The sequence below is a fragment of the Pimephales promelas genome, chromosome 10, assembly GCF_988280905.1.
Source record: "Pimephales promelas chromosome 10, fPimPro1.hap1.1, whole genome shotgun sequence".
Taxonomy (NCBI): Eukaryota; Metazoa; Chordata; class Actinopteri; order Cypriniformes; family Leuciscidae; genus Pimephales; species Pimephales promelas.
This window is the reverse complement of record NC_142778.1, coordinates 16,978,415-17,002,805: the sequence shown is the minus strand read 5'-3', so window position 1 is coordinate 17,002,805 and position 24,391 is coordinate 16,978,415. Positions and strand designations below refer to the sequence as shown.

Sequence of the window (24,391 nt, the reverse complement as noted above, 5' to 3'; positions counted from 1 at the left end):
TAATCTATCTTTAAAACTTCATTCAAACTTCAAAACTTCAAACGCTCTGGTCCGGCTTTCTCAAGCCAACTTAAAGTTTGTCATCAAACTTTTTTTTCTAGTTTATTAATAGTGTACTTTTAATAATTAAGGCTAAATGTGGCCAATACAATCAAGTCCATCACTGTCTTGCTTTTGTTGCGGGAAACCATTATAAAGTGTTAGCCATTTGAAACCCAATTCATATATTGGAGACTAAACATGATCATAGTTCTTTTCTCTTTTTCCCCCTCAATGTAAAAATGTCTAGTTTTTCCTCAATGTAAATGTCTAAACTATTTATGTTGTGTGGCTCTTCCCATGATGACTTTTTTAGTGTTTCTCTCTGGATGTAAAAGGATGATGTAGCATTTTGGGGCAAATATGGCCACCAATAATCCAAAACTGGAAGCTAAAATAGCAAATATTTCCACAGCCACTGCATATTTCCCTGGTGAACTCACATATGCTGGAACAAATGCAATCCACACAGCACAGAAGATCAACATACTGAAGGTAATGAATTTGGCTTCATTAAAATTATCTGGAAGGTTTCTTGCCAGGAAGGCTAAGAGGAAACTTACTGCTGCCAGGAGGCCAATGTATCCCAGCAGTAGAGAAAAACCAGCCACTGAGCCAATAGAACATTCGTAGACTATTTTAGAGGTGACATACTGGCTGTTTTTATAGGGTGTTGGGGATGAAGTGGTTAACCATACTATGCATATCAGAACCTGAAGTGCAGTTAGGGACATGACAGTGCCTCTTTGTTGAGCTACACCAAACCATTTCATGACACTTTTACCCTCAGGTCGAGATGACTTGAACACAGCTATTACCACCATAGTCTTGACCAGGATGCTGGAGACGCACAGGACAAAGCTTATGCCAAATGCAGCATGTCTTAATTGACATGTCCACACCTGTGGCCGGCCAATAAACAATAGAACACATAGAAAACACAGTTTGAGTGACAACAGCAGCAGGAAGCTTAGCTCTGAATTGTTGGCGCGTACTACAGGAGTGCTACGGTGATGAGCGAAGAGGACCATCACAAGTGCGCAGAAACAGGTGCCAAGCAGAGATGCAGTGGTCAGAGAGATGCCCAGAGGTTCCTCATATGACAGATACTCTACTTCTTTGGGGACACACCGATCTTTATTTGGACTCGACCAAAACTCATCTGGACATGTTGTGCACTCAATAGCATCTATGTGTATAACAAAATATGAATAAAAAATTTTCTTTAAATATATATTAAGATTTTGGAATAGGACTTCTTTACCTTTTGTATTTGAAATCTCTCCATCTCCGCATGGCAGGCAGTCAAAACAACAGACGGGAAGACCCTTCTTCCTGGCTCGTCTGGTGCCTAGGGGGCAACTCTCACTGCACACAGACAGTGGGGGCTAAGGGGCACAAGATCTGTTATCACGCTTTTTTAATTATGTGTGTGTTAAGTATATTAATTTTAGTTTTGAAATGAATATTATATATATATGTATATATATATATTACTTTTTTGTTCTCAAAATTCCAGAATATTTCATCCTCATTTAGTGTGAGCACATTCCCTGCTGTAGCCCCTTCATTTACTACACCAACTGTGCTGACCCTTATCGCACCATCTGAACTCGGCTGCCAGTTCATCACATCATAGATGGCCAGAGCATCTCCATTCTTATCAAATGAAACATGATCCCCAAAGCCAGTGGTGAAGTTCACTTTCTGTAGGTAATGGGCTACCTGAACAAGTTACAGGCAGGACATGTGTTATATGTGTTTCTATAGTGTGTATACACATGTAGAATTATTTGTGTCCCTTCTGTGTTCATGTAGTATTTCTGCTATACCTGCCAGGGCTGCAGGTTGATTATCTCAGCACATCTGTTTCCATTAAATGGTCCTCTGCCCTCCTCACACTGCATCAGGTCATGAAGCGCATGTGCAAGGGCATAAACTGCTTTATACACATTATATGATGCCCTCAGCTCTGAAACATCAGTGTATGCTGTTTCTGTGCAGTTCAGATCTTCCTGCCCTGAACAACCCATTTTTTCTCCCTCTACCTCTTTGCCTTCAGCATCAAAACTGCACCCGAACATGTTTTCCCAGAAGATTCGAACCATATTGTTTCTTGGATTCTTGTCAGGGCGGAGGTTATAAAGAAATTTACGAAGTCCCTGGATCTCACCACGCCTTATAGCAATTCCCAGTGTGCCCCCCAGGAAAGGCAAAAGACGTTGAGTGTGAAACACTGGTGAAGTAGCCCAAGCTTCACTTGCAATCCACTGTCTGCCTGTCAAATTTTGCAATACCACCTCATGCATCAGTGGTAACAAATATGCTTCGGTGGAGAACACCACCACCACTCTAGCTGTAGAGGCCTGAACCACTCGCACTATCCTCTGAATATCTTTGCTGTTATTATCACGAGGCAGCATTTCAGAAAAGCCAACACAACCTCCAAATAGCTGCACATCTTTGTGGAATGACTGAGAGGCATGGATGCCATAGTCATCATCACTGTAGAGAAGACCAACCCAGGTCCATTCAAAATACCTCAAGATCTGAACCATAGCCTGCACTTGGAAGGCATCACTGGGTATTGTTCTGAAGAAAGAGGGGTACTTTTTCCTGTCACTCAAACAGGAGCAGGTGGCAAAGTAGCTAACCTTATAGAAAAGACAAATGAGCAGCAAATAAATCAAGCAAAAGAGAAACAAATATTTGGAAGCATTATATGCAGACTATATATTTTTGTATGTATTACAATTAAAATAAAAATAAAAAATTGCATTTCACATTCACATTTACCATAGGCACTCTAAACAGTCCCAGTACACTGGAGATTGCAATTGAGTGAGTAGACCCCGGGTCCCCCACAATAGCAATCACTGGAGGTAGGCCAACACAGTTTAGGTTAGAGAAGGAATCATCTGTCCCACTAACCATAGCTGTAGCAGCTCTGAATGCCACTCCCAACTTTACACAATTGTCATAAAGATGGTATCCAAGAGTGATGTTAGGAAGCAGGTTTGGATTCTTATTGATCTCATCTATAGCAAAGGCCATAGTCTGTGCCTGCTGGAAACTTGCCTTATCAAACCTATAAAAAGCAAGAGAAATTATAATATTTCAATGTTTCTGAATTGATGGTATAAAACAGTTTCCAACATTCTCATATGGTAAAATATTATTTAATTTACCATATGTAATTCTTGATGAATAAAAAAGTATATGCAATTTATAACAAGACAGTTCAGCAGCTATGTTATAGTTTTCTTAATTTTGTCTTTTACAAAAATAGGTAGGCTATCCTTGTCCATTTTGTCTCAGACTCACTGCTCACAGTAAGGTGGTTCCGGTTCCATTCTGAAGCTCAGCTCTGGGAACACTGTGAGGAAGTGAACCTCAAACAGACCTCCAAGTATAAGATCTCCATCCTGGAACATCCCATTTAATTTGAAGTGTCCCTGGAGCTGACAGATGCCTGAACTGAGGACTGAAGCTGCAGAGACACAGTTAAAAGACAGACACAGGCAGATTTGAAGAGTGATCCACATCTCTATCTCTTTCTAGCTTACCCAAATTGCTGTTATTTATAATAAAGACTGTGTGGGGTGTTGCTTTAAAAAAGCAGGTGGAGACAATTAGAGCTCCAATGAAATCATGGAATACTTTTCTCTTTTAATTATAGTTTGATGAATGGCAACTTAAATCTGCCACTTGTTTTAGTGTTTGCTTTCACTGCGTTAATGGTAATCTCATTAAACAACCGTTTGTTAATGGTAAAATGAACCTCCCTTTAACAAAAAAAAAACAAACAAAAAAACTTGTAGTACTGGTGACTAATATATTGCATATATTATACTGTAGAATAGATAGATGAGACAAATAGAGTAGGTTAGTCCAAATGTATGCCCACATTCCTAATTTTTCCTCCAGAGGTCAGTATATTCATAGATTTTCTTCTAGGTGCTTAAGTTTTTTTTACAATAATAACAACAGGCAGACAGACCAAGGAATAGCAGGCAAATATGTCATAGGTTAACAGAAATGCTCAACATCAAGTAAAGCAAGGAGACAAAAAAAACCCAAGACATATCTCAGTTTGTACTCAGATAAGATATCCATTTTCCCCCATATGCTTCACATTTACTCCTGGCATGTCTCAGAGAGAAAGTCAAATGTTCCATAACATAAATTTCCTGCACTATTTCTATCCATTCAGCAATTGTCGGGCATTCTTTCCTTGTTATTGTTTTTTGCTACCAGCTAAGAGTATTTGTAACAAATATCTATCTGCTTTTCTCAGTCCTGTTGGTAGATTTCCTAAATACATAACAGTGAAGTTAAACTCAAGCTCTGAGCCGATTATTGACTTAATTGCCGTCACAACCTCTACCCAATACAAAGAAATAACAGGGCACTCCCAAAAGATATGATAGTGACCAGCCGACATATTACCACACTCTCCAACGACCATGTTCAGGATTATTGGTTTGTGACTTTTTTATATTGGGGGTTATAAAGAATCTTATAGTGTTTTTCCAAGTGAATTCCCTCCATAGACCTGAGCTAGAGGTGGTAGATTGTGTTCTGCATATATTCAACCAATCTTCCCCAGTTATCTTTATGTTAGCTTCTTTTTCCCACCTGATTTTTACATACATTGTTGAGAGTCCCCTGTCCGACTGTAAATATGAATATAACTTGGAAATCAGTTTTCTGCTCTTATTATCCTTATATGTGTTGATGAATATTCTTATCAGGTCTGTTCCCTTCTCTCCAGTAGTTTTAATATTTTTATCAAAGTGGTGTCTCAGTTGAAGGTATCTGAAGAAATCTTCCTTCCCTAAGTAGTATGTATCTATGAGTTTTTTAAAGGCATCCAAACCGTCAGTAGAGGATATCATGCAATATGAAGTGATCCCTAAATTAGTCCATTGCTTGAATCTACTGTCCAAACTAGCTGGTTTAAATTCTGTATCATATTCCACCCAACGTAATATTTGTGAGTTTCTTTCAAATTCCTTATTTTTGAGTAGTTTCTGCCAAACGTCATCCAATTAGTTAGCTTGTTCAGATGTTTCTTCAGAAGAGTTTTTCCACCCAGAATAGATTGAAGAGGTACGCTTATTTGACTTTGCTCTAAGTCCTTCCATTTGGCATCACACTCAGGGTCACACCAACAAACCAGAGAACGTAATTGTGCTGCTCTATAATAATCTTCCAAGCACGGTAGAGCCATACCACCTTTGTCCTTGGGGAGTTGTAAGGTTTGAAATCTAATCCTTGATTTTTGTTTTCCCCAAATAAAGGATGAGATAATTCTATTCCATTCGCTGAATTGTTTGGGAGGCACTTCTACAGGCAATGATTGAAAAAGAAAAAGCAGCCTAGGTAGTATATTCATAGATAGAGATAATAATTTGGGCAAACTTGCATTAGGGTTTGTTAGTGTCACGAGTATGTCATCCACATATGCACATATCTTATATTGTGTCTCCTATCAATACCCCCGTTATATCCTTATCATCTCTGATTACCTACGCCAGAGGCTCTATGAAGAGGGCAAATAGAGTGGGACTGAGGGGGCATCCCTGTCGACATCCCCTTTCGAGAAGTCCCCATTTATTTTAATTCTAGCCGTAGGAGAGGAGTATAGGGATTTCAAACATCTAATTACCTGGTCATCGAAACCAAAGCGCTTAAAGGGATACTCCACCGGGTTTTCATATTAAACTATGTCATTCCCTTAATTAAGACGAGCTGATGCATACCTCTCTCGTCTCAGTGCGTGCACTCTATCGCTCTGTATTGCCGCAAAACTATGTTAGCACTTAGCTTAGCCCAGTGCATTAAATATGGGCCAAAAAGAGAAGCGACAAAACACTTCCTCGTTTTCCCTATTTAAACACAGTTACTCGATTAGTGTAACTCGACCTAGGCTGGTGACACAAAATAAAACGTTGTGTTTTTGTAAGCGTTTAAAATTGATGACTATATTGTATGGCGGAATACCATAAAAAAGTGCTTTAGAGCACTTCAACTTGGCACAATAATACCTTCACTCGTGAAAAGTCCTCTTACCGGCTCCCGCTTTGTCGCATGTCACGTTGGCTGCATTGACGGAAATAAGAGGGAGGGGGAGAGCGAGGAAGAGGGAGCCGGTAAGAGGACTTTTCACGAGTGAAGGTATTATTGCGCCAAGTTGAAGTGCTCTAAAGCACTTTTCTATGGTATTCCGCCATACAATATAGTCATCAATTTTAAACGCTTACAAAAACACAACGTTTTATTTTGTGTCACCAGCCTAGGTCGAATTACACTAATCGAGTAACTGTGTTTAAATAGGGAAAACGAGGAAGTGTTTTGTCACTTCTCTTTCTGGCCCATATCTAATGCACTGGTCTAAAGTGCTAACATAGTTTGCGGCAATACAGAGCGATAGAGTGCACGCACTGAGACGAGAGAGGTATGCATCAGCTCGTCTTAGTTAAGGGAATAACATAGTTTAATATGAAAACCCGGTGGAGTATCCCTTTAAGGACCAAATATAGATATTCCCATCGGAGAGAGTCAAAAGCCTTTTCAGCGTCGAGACTAATAACCAATATGATCAATGAGGTAGAGAGCCCGTCTTACATTGTACTGGGTTTGCCTGTTTTTTACAAAGCCTGTCTGGTCTGTGTCTATCAGATCCGGGATTATGTTTTCCAATTGTTTTGCTAGTATTGACGCGTATAATCTATAATCTATATTTAAAACTGATATAGGTCTATAAGAGCTGCAATCGGTTTTGTTTTTTCCCATTTTAGGGATCACTGAGATTACTGCTTGTCTCCAGGACATCTGGGTCTCGCCACCTCCTAGAACATAGTTAAAGCAATTTTTGAGCATTGGTGTTATTGTTTCCCTAAAGATACAATTGAGATGGGTACCCATCTCCTGGGTTATTATTTTATTTTGCTCTGTCCCTATAGATGGTAAATCCAAAGATGTTAGAAAGGATGTCATGACAGCTGACTCTGTTTTGTTGCGGTTGAGCATATCATTTAAAGGGCGGCATCGGCTCAGTGGTTCATGTAGGTTGTCTACAAACCGAAAGGTTGGTGGTTCAATCCCCGGTTCCACCTGACCAAGTGTCGAGGTGTCCATTGGCAAGACACCATACCCCAGCTGCTCCCGATGAGCTGGATGGCGCCTTGTATGGCTGACACCACCGTCGGTGTATGAAGGAGTGTGTGAATGGGTGAAAGTGAGGCAATATGTAAAGTGCTTTGGTGGCCATTGTGAGCGCTTAGTTCTTCTCTTATCATTTTGGCGATTACTTTACTTCTTTTTATAGGATTATGTAATCCATTTATATTAAGGGTGATTATTCTATATTTTTGATGAGGCATTTTAGTCAACCGTGAAGAGAAAAAAAAAAGTTTACCAAGACATTTAAATATCCCTGAAGGCCTGAACAAATGAACTTCGGTCTGTGATTTGAAATAAAACTTAACACATGAATACAAACATTTAACATTAGTGACCTCCATCTATGAAGTATGAATTGTACTTCAAAAACAAGAGGGGAAGCCCTACATCTGGAAGGGGCCCCTCTAAGCATGGACGAAAATCTCTGACTACATAAAATCAGAACAGTCCACATAGAAAAACAGATTCCCTAAATTCCCAGATGTGGTCAGTTTAAATTTCTCTAAATTAGATGAATATGAAATTTCACCTGGTCTTATGGAAATACAGTTCGACGTAGAAATGTGAGGGCTATACTCTTACCGGCCTTTTCAAAAGTTACTCAGTCACTCATAGCACCTTCGTTGCATCGAAATCCCTTTAGTTTCTCCTGGATGTGTTTCATGCGTGCTTCTCGATGACGACGCGATGTAGCACCTGTCGTTTCCCAGGCAGGTTGTCTTCGTCTCGTTGTCGCTGTGGCGCATTTTCCCACCGGCGTCCCGATTCCGCCGTTCGGCATCAGTCCCTTTTTCTTCAGATCATCCATCGCTTCGGACGCGCTATTGTATATAACTGCGCCTGTGTCGAGAAACACTCTAAGTCTCGCTGGGTGAAGAGTCTGAAAACGGAGCCCCTGTTCTTTAAGTGCCTTTCTGATGGTGGAGTAAGCCTTTCTTTTCACGACTATTTCGGTTGGGTAGTCTTGCTCGAAAAAGTATAAATTGGCCTTAACATTAGAGAGTGAGGAAGCAACGGTGGTGCATGCTGGTAGAGTGAATTTCTGAGAGATAATCATGATTTCACATGCCAAGATGAATGAGTTTTAATGCAGATGTATTTTACAACAATAGAAATTAAAAAAAATCACACTAATTGTACGATGTGTTTGAAATGTTTGAATGATTTTTTATTTTTATAAAGTTACCAAAAAGGAGGACCAGCCACGTCAACTCCTTGCAAGAGACCTGCCCCTTCAAACCCTCTCCACCAGCTTCGTCCAGTGACTCATACAGTAACATCTGTGATAACTAATTTATTTTTAAACCTGGCTTTCTCTTGCGGTTATTTCAGTTTAAGGAAAAACAAGCATGTAAACGCAACAGTTATAGAAATCGAACTTTACCTCATCCATGACAACAAATTTTCGACTGATTTATCCACGGTGGAGTTGAAAACAACAGTTCCCATCATTCCGCGTTTCTCCACGTCGTCATCAAGCAAAGCCGCTGTTGTTGTAGAATCTAGCGAAATGTTGTTGTTTTGAATTTAGCGCCCTCTAGCGACATAAATCTTAGGTATTGTAGCTTTAACTAATGTAGTTAACTAATGTCCACTAACGGACCTTATTGTAAAGTGTTACCACAATGTAAAATAAAAAAAAATCACACTAATTGTACGATGTGTTTGAAAAGATTTCTCTGGTGGTCTGGAGGAAGAGGAGGCCTCACTGCTGGCTCCAGAGCAGGTGCAGTTTGACACGGGTAGGTTTGATCCTTTTCTACATTTTGTCATTAAATTGGATAAGGTCCTTCAACTATAGCCCTCACTGTTGACAGTTTATAAAGATGTAACTCATTCATGCACGTTTGGTTTGTGTGTGTATTTTGAAATTTTCCATGGTGCAGGCGATGAGGACTCGGATGCACAGCATTCATGCTCAGATGCTGAGGAAGACGCACCTCCAAGGAAAAGACTAAGAGCTGAGAACACCTGGAAGAAAGTCATCAACAAGAAAAGAAGAATGGTTGGAAAGTCATACAATGGAAAACAGAAGCAGAAGGAAACAATGAGGGAGCCACGGGCTATGGGGCCCAGATGTTCATCAGCAGCATGTGCCAGGTCAGGTAAACATCACTGCAGTGCAATCGGCGAGTCTGAGAGGAATACGATTTTCAATGACTTTTGGCAACATATGACCTGGGAGGAGAAGAGAGTGTATGTGCGTGGTCTAATTGATGTGGTCCCCGTGCAAAGGAGAAGGGGGGCTGAAAATTCCTGAAGATCAAATTCGCTGTTGTTTTTTTTACGGGTCAACGGGCAGAGAAGACGCGTCTGCAAACGTATGTTTTTGTCTACCCTAGGAATAGGCGAGTGGTCTGCTCTTAACTGGGCAAAGGAGGGACACACGCAAGCAGAGACAGAGGGACAAACACACAGCAATGCACGTCATTCAGTGGCAGGCCATGAATTTATTTGCAGTTTTTTGCACGACCTCCCAAAGATGCCCTCACACTATTGCAGATCCACAACATCAAAACAGTATCTGGAACCTGTGTTTCAATCGATGGCTGATCTGTATGCAGTGTATTGTCGTGCTGCTGGAGAGAAGAATGTACAGTAGGTAGACAACCAGAATGTGGTTTTTACCGCCGCAGCTTGAGGCTTTACAATCGTATAAGACGACAGCGCATTAGCAGTCCAGCGATAGCTGTGTGGTTAACGCATCATCCTCATCCTCATATACCTCCAAACGACGCAAGATCGCACCTCGTTACATGCTCTTGGCCGACAGCTTTTATGTTTATCCTACCGTTCTTGAAGCTTAAATAGGTAGCTTTTGCAATCCGTCCCCTCAATGTATAAACTGTAGGCTACTCACGGATTCTTAAACTGTTCCCTCGGTTTAACAATTCGTGCCCACTGATTAATAAACCGTAGCCACGAGTTCCTAATCCCTGCTCTCAGATTTGTAAACCATGCCCTCAGTTTTTGAAATATGTACCCACAAATTCATCAACCGTGCCCACGCTTTTCGCAATCCGTAGGCTACTCACGGGTGTGTAATCCGGACTCGCGGATTTGTGGCTCGTCCCCGAGAATGTGCCGCATGATTCAACCAGGCCTCCTGTTTAGATGCGGGATGCATTGTTTTTAAAAGGACTTCACTTACAAAAAAATAAATAAATAAATATAGCCTAACACAAACACAAAGTTATAAGTCTATAAAAATAAAACATTCATAAATTGTTTTACATATTCCTGTCTTAAGTGAACTCATTTAAAGTTATAAACGCAAATAATAGGCCTAATAATAATATGCTATTATTATTACATTATTATTTAGGCTACATATTTAGATATAAGACGCTTTAATAAAAAAAAGAAAAAAAAGCAATTCGTCAAATGTCAGTCATAATAGGCCTACTGGTTAGACAATAATAAAACAGGGCTGAGATTATCACAAATAGGCCTAAACACACGATTTTGACGCATAGGCTGACTTTTTGCCTTTATTAAACATTTAAAATATTCGCAAATTAATATGAAAAAAAAAATAGATTTTGCTTTCTAAAAACTATATTTTGCCCGCAGTGCTAAATGAGAAGAGCATGTGAGAGATGATTTATAGGTGATTTATAGGCTTGTGTCTGTAAAAAATAACTACGTTTTCTTGTTATTGTGAGTTTACGCAAATAAAAGTAGTTGCAAATAATGTATTATGTATTATGTTTTTTTTTTCCGTATGACCAGAAATGCTAGATTTTAAATTGTTCCACTGTTGATAGGAACATGCAAGTGTTTGCGGCCGCGGTGACATGCACACAAACAGTTGGATATACGTTAAAACCTGTTTGTTTGTTAGAATCGTAGCCTATTATTATTGTCTAAGACTGACATTTGATGAATTGCTTTGTTCTTTTTTGTGGATAAAAGGGTCTTCTAAATAGGCCTGTAGCCTAAATGCATTTTTATTTGCATTACTACTATGAATGAGTTCACCGACGACAGTAATATATTTAACATAAAATAATTTATAACTTATAACCAAACCTTTTACAGTTTTTGAACTGTGTTATTATTATTATTATTATTTTCGCTTATTATAGTACTGAGCTTTTTCCTCTAAATTTACTTTAAAGATAAAAGTATCCTAAATGTATTTATTTTTTTAAATGCAAGAAATTATCCATTTTAAAAAAGGATTTTAAAAACAATGCAATGCATCCCGCATCTAAACAGGAGGCCTAGTTGAATCATGCGGCACACTCTGGGGTACGAGCCACAAACCCGTGAGTAAGGATTACAAACCCATACGGATTGCGAAAGCGTGGGCATGGTTTACAAATCTGAGAGCAAGGATTAGGAACTCGTGGGTACGGTTTATTAATCCGTTGTGATAAAGTGCAGTTATGTTTCTAACGTTAGTGTTTTTGGAGCAACTGAATGCCTTCAAACAAAAGCTACCGAGGAATCGTCAAGAAAAGTAAAGGCCAGTTTTAAAGTTTTACAAAAAATAAACCATGTTCAATTTGTAGCCTATAGCCTATATTGTTCTTGAATTGTTCGAAGAAAAAAAGGACATACTAAAAACGCTAGTCTAATCTCAGGAGCTGCTTTGATTACGCTCATGGCGTTTAAAAAAACGCGGCGCTCCCATTGAAAACAATTGAAAACACGCCAGGCGCTTTGGTGGACACACGGGGTTTCAAGTGGGGGAGGGCGCATATTTGCATTTGAATGTTGTGTTACATTCTAAAGCCTGTTTTATGCTTCTGCGTCGAATCGACGGCGTACCCCCGCAGACCCCTATCCGTCGACGCGAACCCCTCTCCGACCCCTCCGCTGTAGCTCGCGCGTTCACTGTGAAACTTTATCTTTGCTGCTGACACAGACAGAAAACACTAGTTTACTAGAGTTTAGAGCAGCATGTTTGCAGCAATAACGGCGTAGGCCTACCCTCGACGCAGAAGTATAAATTGGCCTTAAACTTCGAATTAGCCTACTTACGCAGAGAGTTGCCAATTTATTTTCGTTTTTAAATGTTTTGTTTAAAAGTAGACATTTAAAGCTTTCATATCGCGCCTCTGTGTCCTGATTATATTGTCTTATATTTACTTCTAATGTGTTAATCCAATTTGTTGATGAAACATTTATTACAATGAAGATAGAATTTATCCGAAACGAAATTTACAAGCTTTCTACAAAACAAAACTTAATTGGTGGTCAAAATCATGTCTGACCCACTCAAATATTTTCCGATATATTGGGTAGCTTTTGATCCTATCTTACTCATCTCATGCGGTTCACTTTTTATATAGCCTACTAAACATAGACGAAATAATAAAAATAAGTAACATAATATTATTAAACATAAATGTGAAACGTAGCCTATGTTTTTTTTTTTGTTTTTTTTTTACTTATATTTAAGCGTCACGCCGCTCCGCTTTGCTCACATTCTATACATGCATGTGTGTGTGTGCATGTGCTGGAGGGAGGCCCATCCCTACTTTTGAATATCGTTATCATTATTGATCATTTGTAATAATTAGTTTTTTTCATGCGTATGTAGAAATTATACTATTTTTTTCAGGTTTGACACTTTACTAAAAATGACTCTGAATGTATTACTAAATAACTTTACATAACATTACTATCATTACTTTTTTCAGGTTGTTTTACTAAATTTAATTTATATTAATTTATAGCATGAGCCCCTGATTATGTTGCATGTTCTCTTGTTTTTTTTTTCTTCTTTTCTTTTAAAGACAAACCTTATTTTTACAAAAAAAATTGATGGATTTATATAGCGTTTTGAAAAAAAAAACTTTTAATTTATCATTAACAATATTGTTGTTTGACTTAATAATCATTCTTCAACATGTTCAGACTGAACCAATAAAACATTTAATTTGAATATTCACAAAATGTGTGGGTCTAGGTAAAAAATGTAGTTTTCCTGAAAACTATTGAAATGGATTTATAGCGTTTTGGAAAAGAACTCCTCGTATTTTTTTTTTTTTTTTACGGAACTGCTTTTGAAATTACGATTGGTATTATTATAGATGTAAAGAAGTCATTCTGTTGGATACTATTTTGTTCCTTCCTTAGTGTAAAATGGAAATCTATATATTTTTTTATAAATACAAGCAAAAAAAAAAAAGAAGAAAAAAAAAAACTAAATGGTGTAACAGTTTTAGAACTAGACAAATCTTTCTGCATAAATACCTAAATATAAAATTTAACTACAGTCATCCATGTTGAATCGGGCTTCGAACCCATGTCATTATCATGTTCTAACCGTAAGTTCTACCACTCAGCTATGTGTTCACTTATGCCCAAACATATGTTTCTCCAGTGAGTATTCGCTCATGAGCATGAAAACGTTTTGTCGTTAATCTATTGTGAGTGTAAGCCTACTTTACACGAAAACGTACACCTTTTACAGTTTAAAAGATTATTTTATTTTAGCTGTTATAAGAAAAATAAATTCAAGTGAACACCGCCGCGTTTGTCGAACACAATTAATGCCAGAATAAAACCTAATTTTAGAATAGGCCTACACTGGGCGTGGTGTGTCAAAAAATACTCAATTATAAACTTCAATATTTCGTTCAAAACCACCTCAAAACAATTCGTGACATTTTAAAAAGCCGTGAATCAATGTATTTAAGGCCACTGAAACTGAAATCTCTCAAATACATGAGCAGAAGCGCTGGTTCAGATTTTATTATTTGTTGTTTAAACATGCGTGTTGCATATTTAAAAATAAATAAATAAATATATTTGATATGGTCTAGGCTAATTATAACATTGATTACTGTGGAGGGGGGGTGTTTTTTTTTAATTTTACATGGAACCCCATTAAGTTTTATTTTCTAGATTTTTTGCATAACTGCTTTTGAAGATGTAAATTCAGTCAATCTGTTGGAAGAGATTTGTTCCTTAGTTTAAAATAGAAATGCATGGTCATTTTATTTATATAAGCAAAAAAACTAAATGGTGTAACAGAGTTTTAGAACAAATCTTTCTGCATTAATAGCCTAAATATAAAATATAACTATAGTAATCCATGTTTGAGCAAGCTTCGAACCCATGTGTTTGTAATGGTAAAACCGTAGGCCGATGCTCTACCACTCAGCCATGTGTTCGGTCTAATGAGTAATAAATAAATTCAAGTCACCACCGCCACGTTTGTCGAACAATAGGCTATTAAGGCCACTGAAACTGAAACGCGCGCTGCATGTTATGTGTCAATACAGGCGCAGAAGCGCTGGTTCAGATTTTATTAGGCTATTTGTTGTTTAGACGTGCTTGTTGCACATTTAAAAATATATATACACATATTTGATATTGTCTAGTTAGGCGATGTCACGGATCCATCTGCGTTAGCACCAGACACCTTCACTCCGCCCACTCGTTCCAGCTCCCCAGCCTTCTAATCACCGTCACCTGCCCGCATCAATCACCGTCCCAATCATCCTCCCTTTATAAACTCACTCCTCACAGTCACTCACCGTCTGGTCTCGTCGATACTACGGCTACAGACTCCCGCTACTCTCACTGCTACGTTCAGGATTACTTACCCGCTTGCATCAGCCCCGTCTGCCTCTCATCTGCTCCTGGTTCCCGGTCTCCTCCTGTTCATCCGTCCGCTGCTTCCACTCTCCGTCTCTCCGTCCTGCACAAGATAAGATATACTTCATCAGACTGTTTCCCGCTGCATCCCCGAACTTTCTCCATTACATACTCACCTGTTGTTTACCCTACCACCTGTTCAATAAACCTGGTTACTTTCATCCATCTGCGTCCTTCTAGTTTGTGACAGAAGACCAGACCACCAACATGCTGCAACCTACCCCGAGCACCAGCGCTACACCGACCCCACCCTCTCCAACCATTCCCCGGACTAGCGCTCCAGCACTCTCCACGGCCACCGTCACCACTTCTTCCCCATCTGCCTCTGTCAGTCCCATGGCCCAACCAGCGCCCTTCTCTGGCGAGGAGGAGGAGTGCAGCGGCTTCCTCCTGCAGTGCGAGCTCTACATGGAGATGAATCCATCTGCCTTCCCCACCGAACGATCTAAGGTCGCCTTCTTCATCTCACTCTTGCGAGGTCGAGCGCTCAATTGGGCTCATGCCCTGTGGAAAGATCGAGGTCCCGTTACTCGGACGTTTGCTGCTTTCTCCGGTCATTTCATCGAAGTATTCTCGCAGTCTGCACATTCCATCTCGGTTCAAGACCAGCTGTACCGGTTGCGGCAAGGGAGATCGTCAGTCGCCTCCTATGCTCTGCAGTTCCGCACCCTCGCCGCCACTCTCGGTTGGAACGAGAGCGCGCTCATCACCGCATACCGTCATGGCCTGAATTCTGACATCCGCCTCCAGCTCGCGATTTATGATGACACCGTTGGAATAGAGAGCATCATCCAGCGATCCATTCGCATCGACCAGCAACGCACTGCCTGCCAGCTCGACAGCCCTGCACTCCCACCTCCTCGTCCAGCGCCCCGTCATCACAGTCCTCCAGCACCAGAGCCGATGGACATTGGAGCCTCGCGACTGCCAGTGTCCGAGAGAAATCGGCGCATCACCAGCGGTCTGTGCCTGTACTGTGGAGCCTCCGGCCACCTACTCGCCTCCTGCCCCATTCGTCCACCCCGACCCGCTGTGAGTACAGTCCACCTACCACTACCCATTTCCTCCTTGAAATATACTGCGGCCACTATCACTTATCTGAACTGTTCCATTTCAGTTTAGGCGCTGATCGACTCCGGATCAGCGGCCAATTTCATCGCTCTGTCCACCTTAGACCGGCTACAAACCAGGCAACGATCCATCCCTCACAAATTGCAAGTACAGACCATCCTCGGTCAACCTCTGGGGCGTGGCCGGGTAGGACATCGTAGTCCCGACCTGGGACTGGAGATCGGCTGGCTCCATAAGGAGGAGATATCTTTCCTGGTGCTGGAGGGCTCCACGGCCGAGATCATCCTGGGACGCCCCTGGTTGGAGACCCATTCCCCGCATGTCCAATGGTCCACCGGCGAGATTCTACGGTGGGGTAAGGACTGCTTCCATCACTGCCTGCCATCTGTGACGAGAACCTCCGTTCCTGCCACCGCTCCGTCCGTTCCCCTCTCCACCACCTCCGTGGAGAGCCCACCTGTGGAACATCCTCCCGAGCTCCCCTCTCCCTACCGGGCGTTCCAGGATGTCTTCGATAAACACCAAGCGACCACCCTACCTCCACATCGGCCATGGGACTGCGCGATCGATCTGCTGCCCGGGGCGGTCCTACCGCGAGGTAAGATCTACCCTCTGTCCATCCCGGAACAGAAGGCCATGGGGGAGTATATCCAGGAGGCTCTCGACCACGGATTCATCCGACTATCAGCGTCCCCTGCCGCTTCGAGCTTCTTCTTCGTGGGGAAAAAGGATGGAGGCTTGCGCCCCTGCATCGACTACCGTACCCTCAATCAAGCTACTGTCAAATTCCGCTATCCTCTTCCTCTGGTCCCAGCCGCCCTGGAACAACTCCGAGGGGCATCCATTTACACCAAGCTAGATCTTCGTAGTGCCTACAACCTCATCCGAGTCCGGGAAGGAGATGAGTGGAAGACCGCCTTCATCACCCCAGCGGGGCACTACGAATATCTCGTGATGCCCTTCGGATTGTCCAACTCACCCGCCATCTTCCAAGGTTTCATGAATGAGATATTCCGCGATCTCCTCAACCAGTTTGTCATCATTTACATCGACGATATCCTCATCTACTCCCCCGACCTGACCTCCCATATCCATCACGTTCAAACAGTACTCACCCGGCTCCGAGATTATCACCTCTATCTCAAACTGGAGAAATGCGAATTCCACCAAAGCACCATCCAATTCCTCGGTTATATCATCACTCCCCACGGAATCACCATGGACCAGAGGAAGGTGGAAGCGGTACTCCACTGGCCACAACCCACCACCCGTAAGGAGCTTCAACGCTTCCTGGGGTTTGCCAATTTCTACCGCCGGTTCATCCAGAACTTCAGTCCCATCAGCTCTCCCCTCACCGACCTTTTCAAGAGTGGGGCCAAGTCTCTATCCTGGAACGACCAAGCCACCCGCGCCTTTCAAGACCTTAAATCCGCCTTCAGCTCCGCTCCTACCCTGGCCCTTCCGGACCCTGCCCTACCGTTCCTCGTCGAAGTGGATGCCTCCATCTCGGGGGTAGGAGCGGTCCTCTCTCAGCGGCAGGGGAACCCACCTCAACTCCACCCATGCGCCTTCTACTCCAAGAAACTGTCCCCGGCGGAGCAGAATTATGACATCGGCAACCGGGAGTTACTGGCCATCAAACTCGCGCTGGAGGAATGGAGGCACTGGCTGGAGGGAGCCCAACGCCCTTTTACAGTGATCACGGACCACCGTAACCTCGAGTACCTCCGAGAGGCCAAGAGACTCAATCCCCGTCAAGCCCGTTGGGCCCTGTTCTTCACACGCTTCAATTTCTCAGTCACCTACCGCCCCGGAGATAAGAATGTGAAAGCAGACGCTCTCTCGCGTCAGTTCCAACCCGAGGTCCCTCCTTTTGAGTCCGAAACTATTCTCCCTCCAGCCGTGGTGGTCAGCCCCATTCAGTGGAGCATGGATGATCACATCGCCGAAGCCACACAGCTTGAACCTGCTCCGCCGGGAGGTCCTGAGGGACGGGTCTATGTCCCAACTCGTTTACGCCTGTCCCTCATGGACTCAGTTCACTCCTCTCCGGGCTCTGGACACCCAGGCAGGCAGTCCACTCTCTCGCTCGTCCAACAGCGCTACTGGTGGCCGGGTATGGCCCAGGATGTCTCCCGGTTCGTCAAAGGATGCTCAGTCTGTGCCATGGCCAAAGTTCCCCGTCATCTCCCAGAAGGCAAACTGGTCCCTCTTCCCATACCCACTCGACCCTGGTCCCACCTCGGAGTGGACTTCGTCACCGACCTGCCCGTATCTGACAATCACACCTGCATCCTAGTAGTAGTAGACCGCTTCTCTAAAGCGTGCAAGCTAATTCCCCTTCCTGGCCTACCAACAGCCCTTGAAACAGCGGAGGCGCTGTTCCAGCACATTTTCCGGAACTTCGGTATCCCAGAGGACGTTGTCTCCGATCGAGGACCCCAATTCATCTCCCGTGTCTGGAGGGCCTTCTTCAACCTTCTGGGAGTGACCGTCAGCCTCACTTCGGGTTATCATCCCCAGTCAAACGGCCAGACTGAGCGGAAGATCCAGGAGATAGGGAGATACCTGCGGTCATACTGCCACGATCATCAGGACTGTTGGAGTCGTTACCTGCCCTGGGCCGAGTATGCACAGAACTCTCTCCGACAAACCACCACCGGACTCACCCCATTCCAGTGCATACTCGGCTACCAACCTCCACTCTTCCCCTGGTCAGGAGAACCATCAGACGTCCCAGCAGTCCACCATTGGTTCCAGACGAGCGAGAGAGTCTGGGACTCAGCTCATACTCACCTCCAGCGGGCTGTTCGGAGACACCAGAACCAGGCCAACCTTCGCCGCGCCGACACCCCTCACTACCTTCCCGGACAACTGGTCTGGCTCTCCACCCGGGACATCCGTCTCCGACAGCCCTGTCGGAAGCTGAGTCCCAGATACATCGGACCTTTCGCGATACAGAGGCAGATCAACCCCGTTACCTACCGGCTGGTCCTCCCCGCTCACTACCGCATCGCACCCACCTTCCACGTCTCCCTGCTGAAGCCCTACACTAACCCTCTCTCTCCTTCTTCCCCAGGGTCTGGTGCTGCGGAGGTGCCCCCTCCTCCTGCAGATCCCGAAGACGATAACATCTATCGAGTCCATGAGATCCTCGACTCCCGACGACGGGGCGGCCGCTTGGAATATCTCGTGGACTGGGAGGGATTCGGTGCTGAGGAGAGATGTTGGGTCAACCGGGAGGACATTCTGGACCCCTCATTACTCCAGGACTTTCACACCACCCACCCAGATCGTCCAGCGCCCCGGGGCCGTGGTCGTCCCCGTCGTCGGTCCCGTCCGCCAGCTGGAGCTGGCCGTGGGGGGGGGGGGGTACTGTCACGGATCCATCTGCGTCAGCACCAGACACCTTCACTCCGCCCACTCGTTCCAGCTCCCCAGCCTTCTAATCACCGTCACCTGCCCGCATCAATCACCGTCCCAATCGTCCTCCCTTTATAAACTCACTCCTCACAGTCACTCACCGTCTGGTCTCGTCGATACTACGGCTACAGACTCCCGCTACTCTCACTGCTACGTTCAGGATTACTTACCCGCTTGCATCAGCCCCGTCTGCCTCTCATCTGCTCCTGGTTCCCGGTCTCCTCCTGTTCATCCGTCCGCTGCTTCCACTCTCCGTCTCTCCGTCCTGCACAAGATAAGATATACTTCATCAGACTGTTTCCCGCTGCATCCCCGAACTTTCTCCATTACATACTCACCTGTTGTTTACCCTACCACCTGTTCAATAAACCTGGTTACTTTCATCCATCTGCGTCCTTCTAGTTTGTGACAGGCGAATTATAGCATTGATTACTGTGGAGGGGGAAATACCCCACCGGCAAATCGCAACTTGCTTAGCTTGGTTATGTTTTTTTTTTTTTTTATCTACATGGAATTTTTTTTATCATAACTGCTTTTGAAGATGTAAATTAAGTCAATCTGTTGGAAGAGATCTGTTCCTTAAAGGTGCAATACCTAAGATTTTTGCATTAAAATATCCCAAAATCACAAGGCCAGTGTTATATATTTAGTAAAGATGATAACTCACAATATTCCAAATGTTTCAAACAATGTTTAAATCGCGAGAAAATTGAGATTTTAACCAAGGAAACGGAACGTGTCAGCAGGGGTGATCTGGGAGTCGCGAGTCAATCGTGTCATATCCGCTTACCTCGGTTTCCGCTCTTACTACGTGTAGTCCTGGACAAATGCGGTAGTTGTAGTTGTGCGTTAGCGTCTATCAAACGACAGCTTGTTTCGCGCATTTGTTATGGAATGGAGCACAATTGTTCTTTTCATTTATTCACGGAATGTGAACTGTTGGCTGTAAAGGGGGTCGCACACCGGACGAGAAGCGCCGCGCCACGTTTAGGACAACTCCGCAGTAACGTTATCGAACACCGGACGCGCACTTTCTCATCAGTGCATGGCCAGCAATATTGTTATGTTTAATGACAGAAAATGAAGATAATGTTCTATGTTAAATTGTACTGTACAATTAAATACAATCGTTGCTGAGTCTGCATTCTGAAAACTTTACCTCAGAGCATCCGTTCACAGAATGAATTGAGAATCTCACCTGAAAAATCTAATAATAATCAGTAATTGTCATTCAAGCAGCTGATTAGTAATTGTCATTCAAGCAGCTGATTTCTGTAAATCACTGCAAAACTAAATGCATATTGCAGCATAGGGCAAAATCAGGATCCATTAGCAACGGTTTGAGGCAAAAATAATTACAATTTTATATAAAACTATGTAAATGGCGCTCTGTGGCGCAGCAGGATTTTGAACACGGTCCTGATTGAGGCGTTGCTGGGTGCCGCGGACAGACGCCGAATGGCGCCGCCGGTATGTGTACACTTATAGATAATACTGTTCGAATAATTATGTGGTGCGACGCGGCGCTGCAGCTTCTCGTCCGGTGTGCGACCCCCTTAACGTTAATTTTGTGAAACTGTAGCTGTGGTTGAATACTTACACGACATGAAAAGATGTGTCAAATGTACATTGCAGACATCCCAAGTCTCCCGGAAGTTCCGGGAGTCTCCCGCATATTGATAGCGTTTCCCTGATGCCCGCAAATTAGTTCAAATCTCCCAGGATATAATGTTAGAGCGAGACATACTGCGCGCATAACATACAGTGTACTGTACAGAGGGAGAGACTTTGCGAGTGTGCCTCGCGAACGCGAAAGTTAGCCTTCCCTCCCACCCCCACAATCTTGTTATCGAAATATACCTCCCGGAAATGAATTCTTGCAGGTTGGGATAACTTACATTAAATTGATTTTTTATTTTTATAAAGTTACCAAGGAGGACCAACCACGTCAACTCCTTGCAAGAGACCTGCCCCTTCAAACCCTCTCCACCATAGCTTCGTCCAGTGACTCGTACAGTAACATCTGTGATAACTAATTTACTTTTAAACCTGACTTTTCTTGCGCGGTTATTTCAGTTTAATGAAAAACAAGCATGTCATTAAACGCAACGTTTATAGAAATCGAACTTTACCTCATCCATGACAACTAATTTTCGATTCCCGTCTGACTGATTTATCCACGGTGGAGTTGAAAACAACAGTTCCCATCATTCCGCGTTCCTCCACGTCGTCATCAAGCAAAGCCATTGTTGTTGTTTTGAATGTAGCGCCCTCTAGCGGCATCTAAATCTTAGGTATTGCACCTTTAATGTAAAATAGACATGCAAGGTAATTTTAATACATGTTTATGCGGGATTCGAAACAGTGTCATCAAAATAATTGTACCAATGTTCTACCACTCGACCACGACTTTTCTCACAGACAGAAGCCCAGAAGTTCGGTTGTTCAGCAGTCAGTGTGCGCACGCGAGAGAAGCGCTCTTCAGTCTTCGCATTCCTCAATAGCGTCATTGAAAGCAGCACTTTATTTTCGCTGACTGCAAGATAGGCCTATTTTAACTTTTGATTAATAAAATGTTCTTCTATAGCCTAAAAGTTTATATTCTAGTTAAAGCTATATTCTATTTAAAATGTAGGCTACTTTTACATAATTACGTTTTGCTTTCGCTAAATGTCCCTTTGCGCCACCTGGTGGTCACTTCGCCACCGACTTTGAAATACGGCTGGTTTATTTTTGCCGCGGTAGATTTACCGCGGCACTTGCCGCGGCGGTAAACGACATGCTGGTTGTCCACCTACTGTAACACCTTTGTCAAGGCAAGTGTTCACAAATGAGTTCAAGCGTCTCAACCTAGGCCTTTACCACCCAAAAAAGGACCAGTGCAACATCTGTTGTGCTTTCAAGACCGGCAACTTACCTGATGACGAGTGGCAGCACCATCTCCTTCAAAAAGAAGAGGCCCGAGCCGAAAAGTTGTCTGACAAAAGCAAGGCCAGCAACAACACTATGGTCTTATGTATGGACTTACAAGCCGTCCTTTTGTGCCCTAAGCTAAAAGCCTCTGCCTTGTATTACAAAACAAAGCTTGCTGTTCACAATTTTACCATGTACAACATGCTGACACACAGTGCCACATGTTATGTCTGGCATGAAGGCGAGGGATGCCTGTCTGCCAGTAAGTTTGCTTCATGCATTGTTGACTACCTCTCTGCACACACTGAGCCTGACACATTTATTCTGTGGAGTGACGGCTGCGGGTATCAGAACCGGAATGCAGTTCTAAGCAATGCACTTCTTCTGTTCTCCATGAAGAATAACAAAGTCGTCATTCAGAAGTACCTTGAGAAAGGGCATACTCAGATGGAATGCGACTCCGTTCACAGCGTCTGAGGGACCAGGATGTTTATCTCCCAGCAGAGTATGTTAACCTGATGAAGAGGGCCCATGTAAAGCCTCATCCATATGAAGTCAAGTACATCGACCACACCTTCTTCCAGGACTTCACCAAGCTGAGGCTCTGCAAGTCTCTGCGCCATGGAGGAAGACCTGGTGACCCAACTGTCCATGATATGAGAGCCATCAGGTAATTACCAATGCAAATCTTATGTCTTACCAATTATACTCATGACATTATGATGTTGCATATTGTTTTATGAAATCTTACAGTGATTATGTTGTTGTGTTATATTTTGTGCTATTAGGTACAACAACAATGGAAAGATGGACTTCAAAATCAACCACTCTGACGTCTGGCATTCACATCCAAGTCACCAACTCCGAAACTCCACCTCAGACAGCCACACAGTCGCCCCACTCTATTCAGACCGCCTGAAGATCAACGACCTGAAATTCAAACACCTCCAAGACCTGAAGGAAGTCATCCCAAAGGACTTTCACAGCTTTTATGACAATTTACTTCACTAGCTTAATATAGGATGCGGTATTAAAGGAGAACTCGCAAAATGAACCTGGGGTGTAATAACACATTGGTACCGAATCGACCATTGTCTGGGATTTGTTTTCATGATAATCGAATGTAAAGAGTATCTCTAAAAACTGTTTAGCTTATAATGCTAGTATATCTAAGTAAAAAGAAATCAATGCTAACAATGCTCAAAATAGCCCCACACTAACACGGTAGCATAATGAGGGTCCCTACATACAAACCGAAGCACTGATAACTTTGTAAGTGTACAGACAGTTTAATAATAATATACTTTATAAAGACAGTACCATCCCGGAGCCATCTTTGGAAAACAGTCTTGACCAGTCGAACCACTAACAGCGTGCTAAGTGAGCTGAACTAAGTTCCAAGTCACAGTTTACCTTGTAGCAGGGCGTTCATGGTTCGAATGGTCGAGACTGTTTTCCAAAGATGGCTCCGGGATGGTACTGTCTTTATAAAGTATATTATTGTTAAACTGTCTGTACACTTACAAAGTTCTCAGTGCTTCGGTTTGTATGTAGGGACCCTCATTAAGCTACCGTGTTAGTGTGGGGCTATTTTGAGCATTGTTAGTGGTATTAACTAGTGATTTCTTTTTACTTATTATATTCCAACATATACTAGCATTATAAGCTAAACAGTTTTTAGAGATAAAACTCTTTACACTCGATTATCATGAAAACAAATCCCAGAGAACAGTACCAATGTGTTATACACCCCAGGTTTATTTTGCGCATGAGTTCTCCTTTAATAATGTCAATATGATGGCAATGTAACCACACACAGAGCCTCACAGATATATGCACACAAACAAGGGCTAACCATACTCACAAACACAAATACACAAGCCTTAACTGTGATTTTATTATATTATAAATATTATTTTATATTAATATATTTATTTTATTGTTAAACTATGATATTAGTTATTGATGTATTTTAAATGTCTACTTATTACTAGGTTTATTATAAATGTGCATTGAAGTTTTTAAATGTATATAATACTTGAATTGAGCCTCACACATACATGCACACAAACAAGGGCTAACCATACTCACAAACACAAATACACAAGCCTTAACTGTGATTTTATTATATTATAAATAT

General features: G+C 42.8%; 1 protein-coding gene and 1 pseudogene across 1 annotated transcript; one reads left to right on the top strand and one right to left on the bottom strand.

The window, feature by feature from the left end:
- Positions 1-314: 314 nt before the first annotated feature.
- LOC120485921 (extracellular calcium-sensing receptor-like) lies at positions 315-3,645 on the bottom strand. The gene is made up of 6 exons (XM_039681713.2): positions 3,364-3,645; positions 2,836-3,127; positions 1,872-2,693; positions 1,537-1,764; positions 1,304-1,427; positions 315-1,228 (listed from the first exon to the last, which is right to left on the bottom strand). The coding sequence occupies exons 1-6, from the start codon at positions 3,582-3,584 to the stop codon at positions 315-317; spliced, it is 2,601 nt and encodes an 866-aa protein (XP_039537647.2). The 5' UTR covers positions 3,585-3,645.
- A 289-nt stretch (positions 3,646-3,934) lies between these two features.
- Positions 3,935-22,728, top strand: LOC148977374 (uncharacterized; annotated as a pseudogene).
- The last annotated feature ends 1,663 nt before the right edge of the window (positions 22,729-24,391 follow it).

Excerpts from the sequence above, each read along its gene's own strand:
- LOC120485921 (XM_039681713.2), bottom strand. The coding sequence starts at position 3,584 with ATGTGGATCACTCTTCAAATCTGCCTGTGTCTGTCTTTTAACTGTGTC. Across the intron at positions 3,128-3,363 it reads GAACCACCTTACTGTGAGCA|GTTTGATAAGGCAAGTTTCC; the intron begins GTGAGTCTGAGA and ends TGCTTTTTATAG. Across the intron at positions 1,428-1,536 it reads GGAATTTTGAGAACAAAAAA|CCCCCACTGTCTGTGTGCAG; the intron begins GTAATATATATA and ends TGTGCCCCTTAG.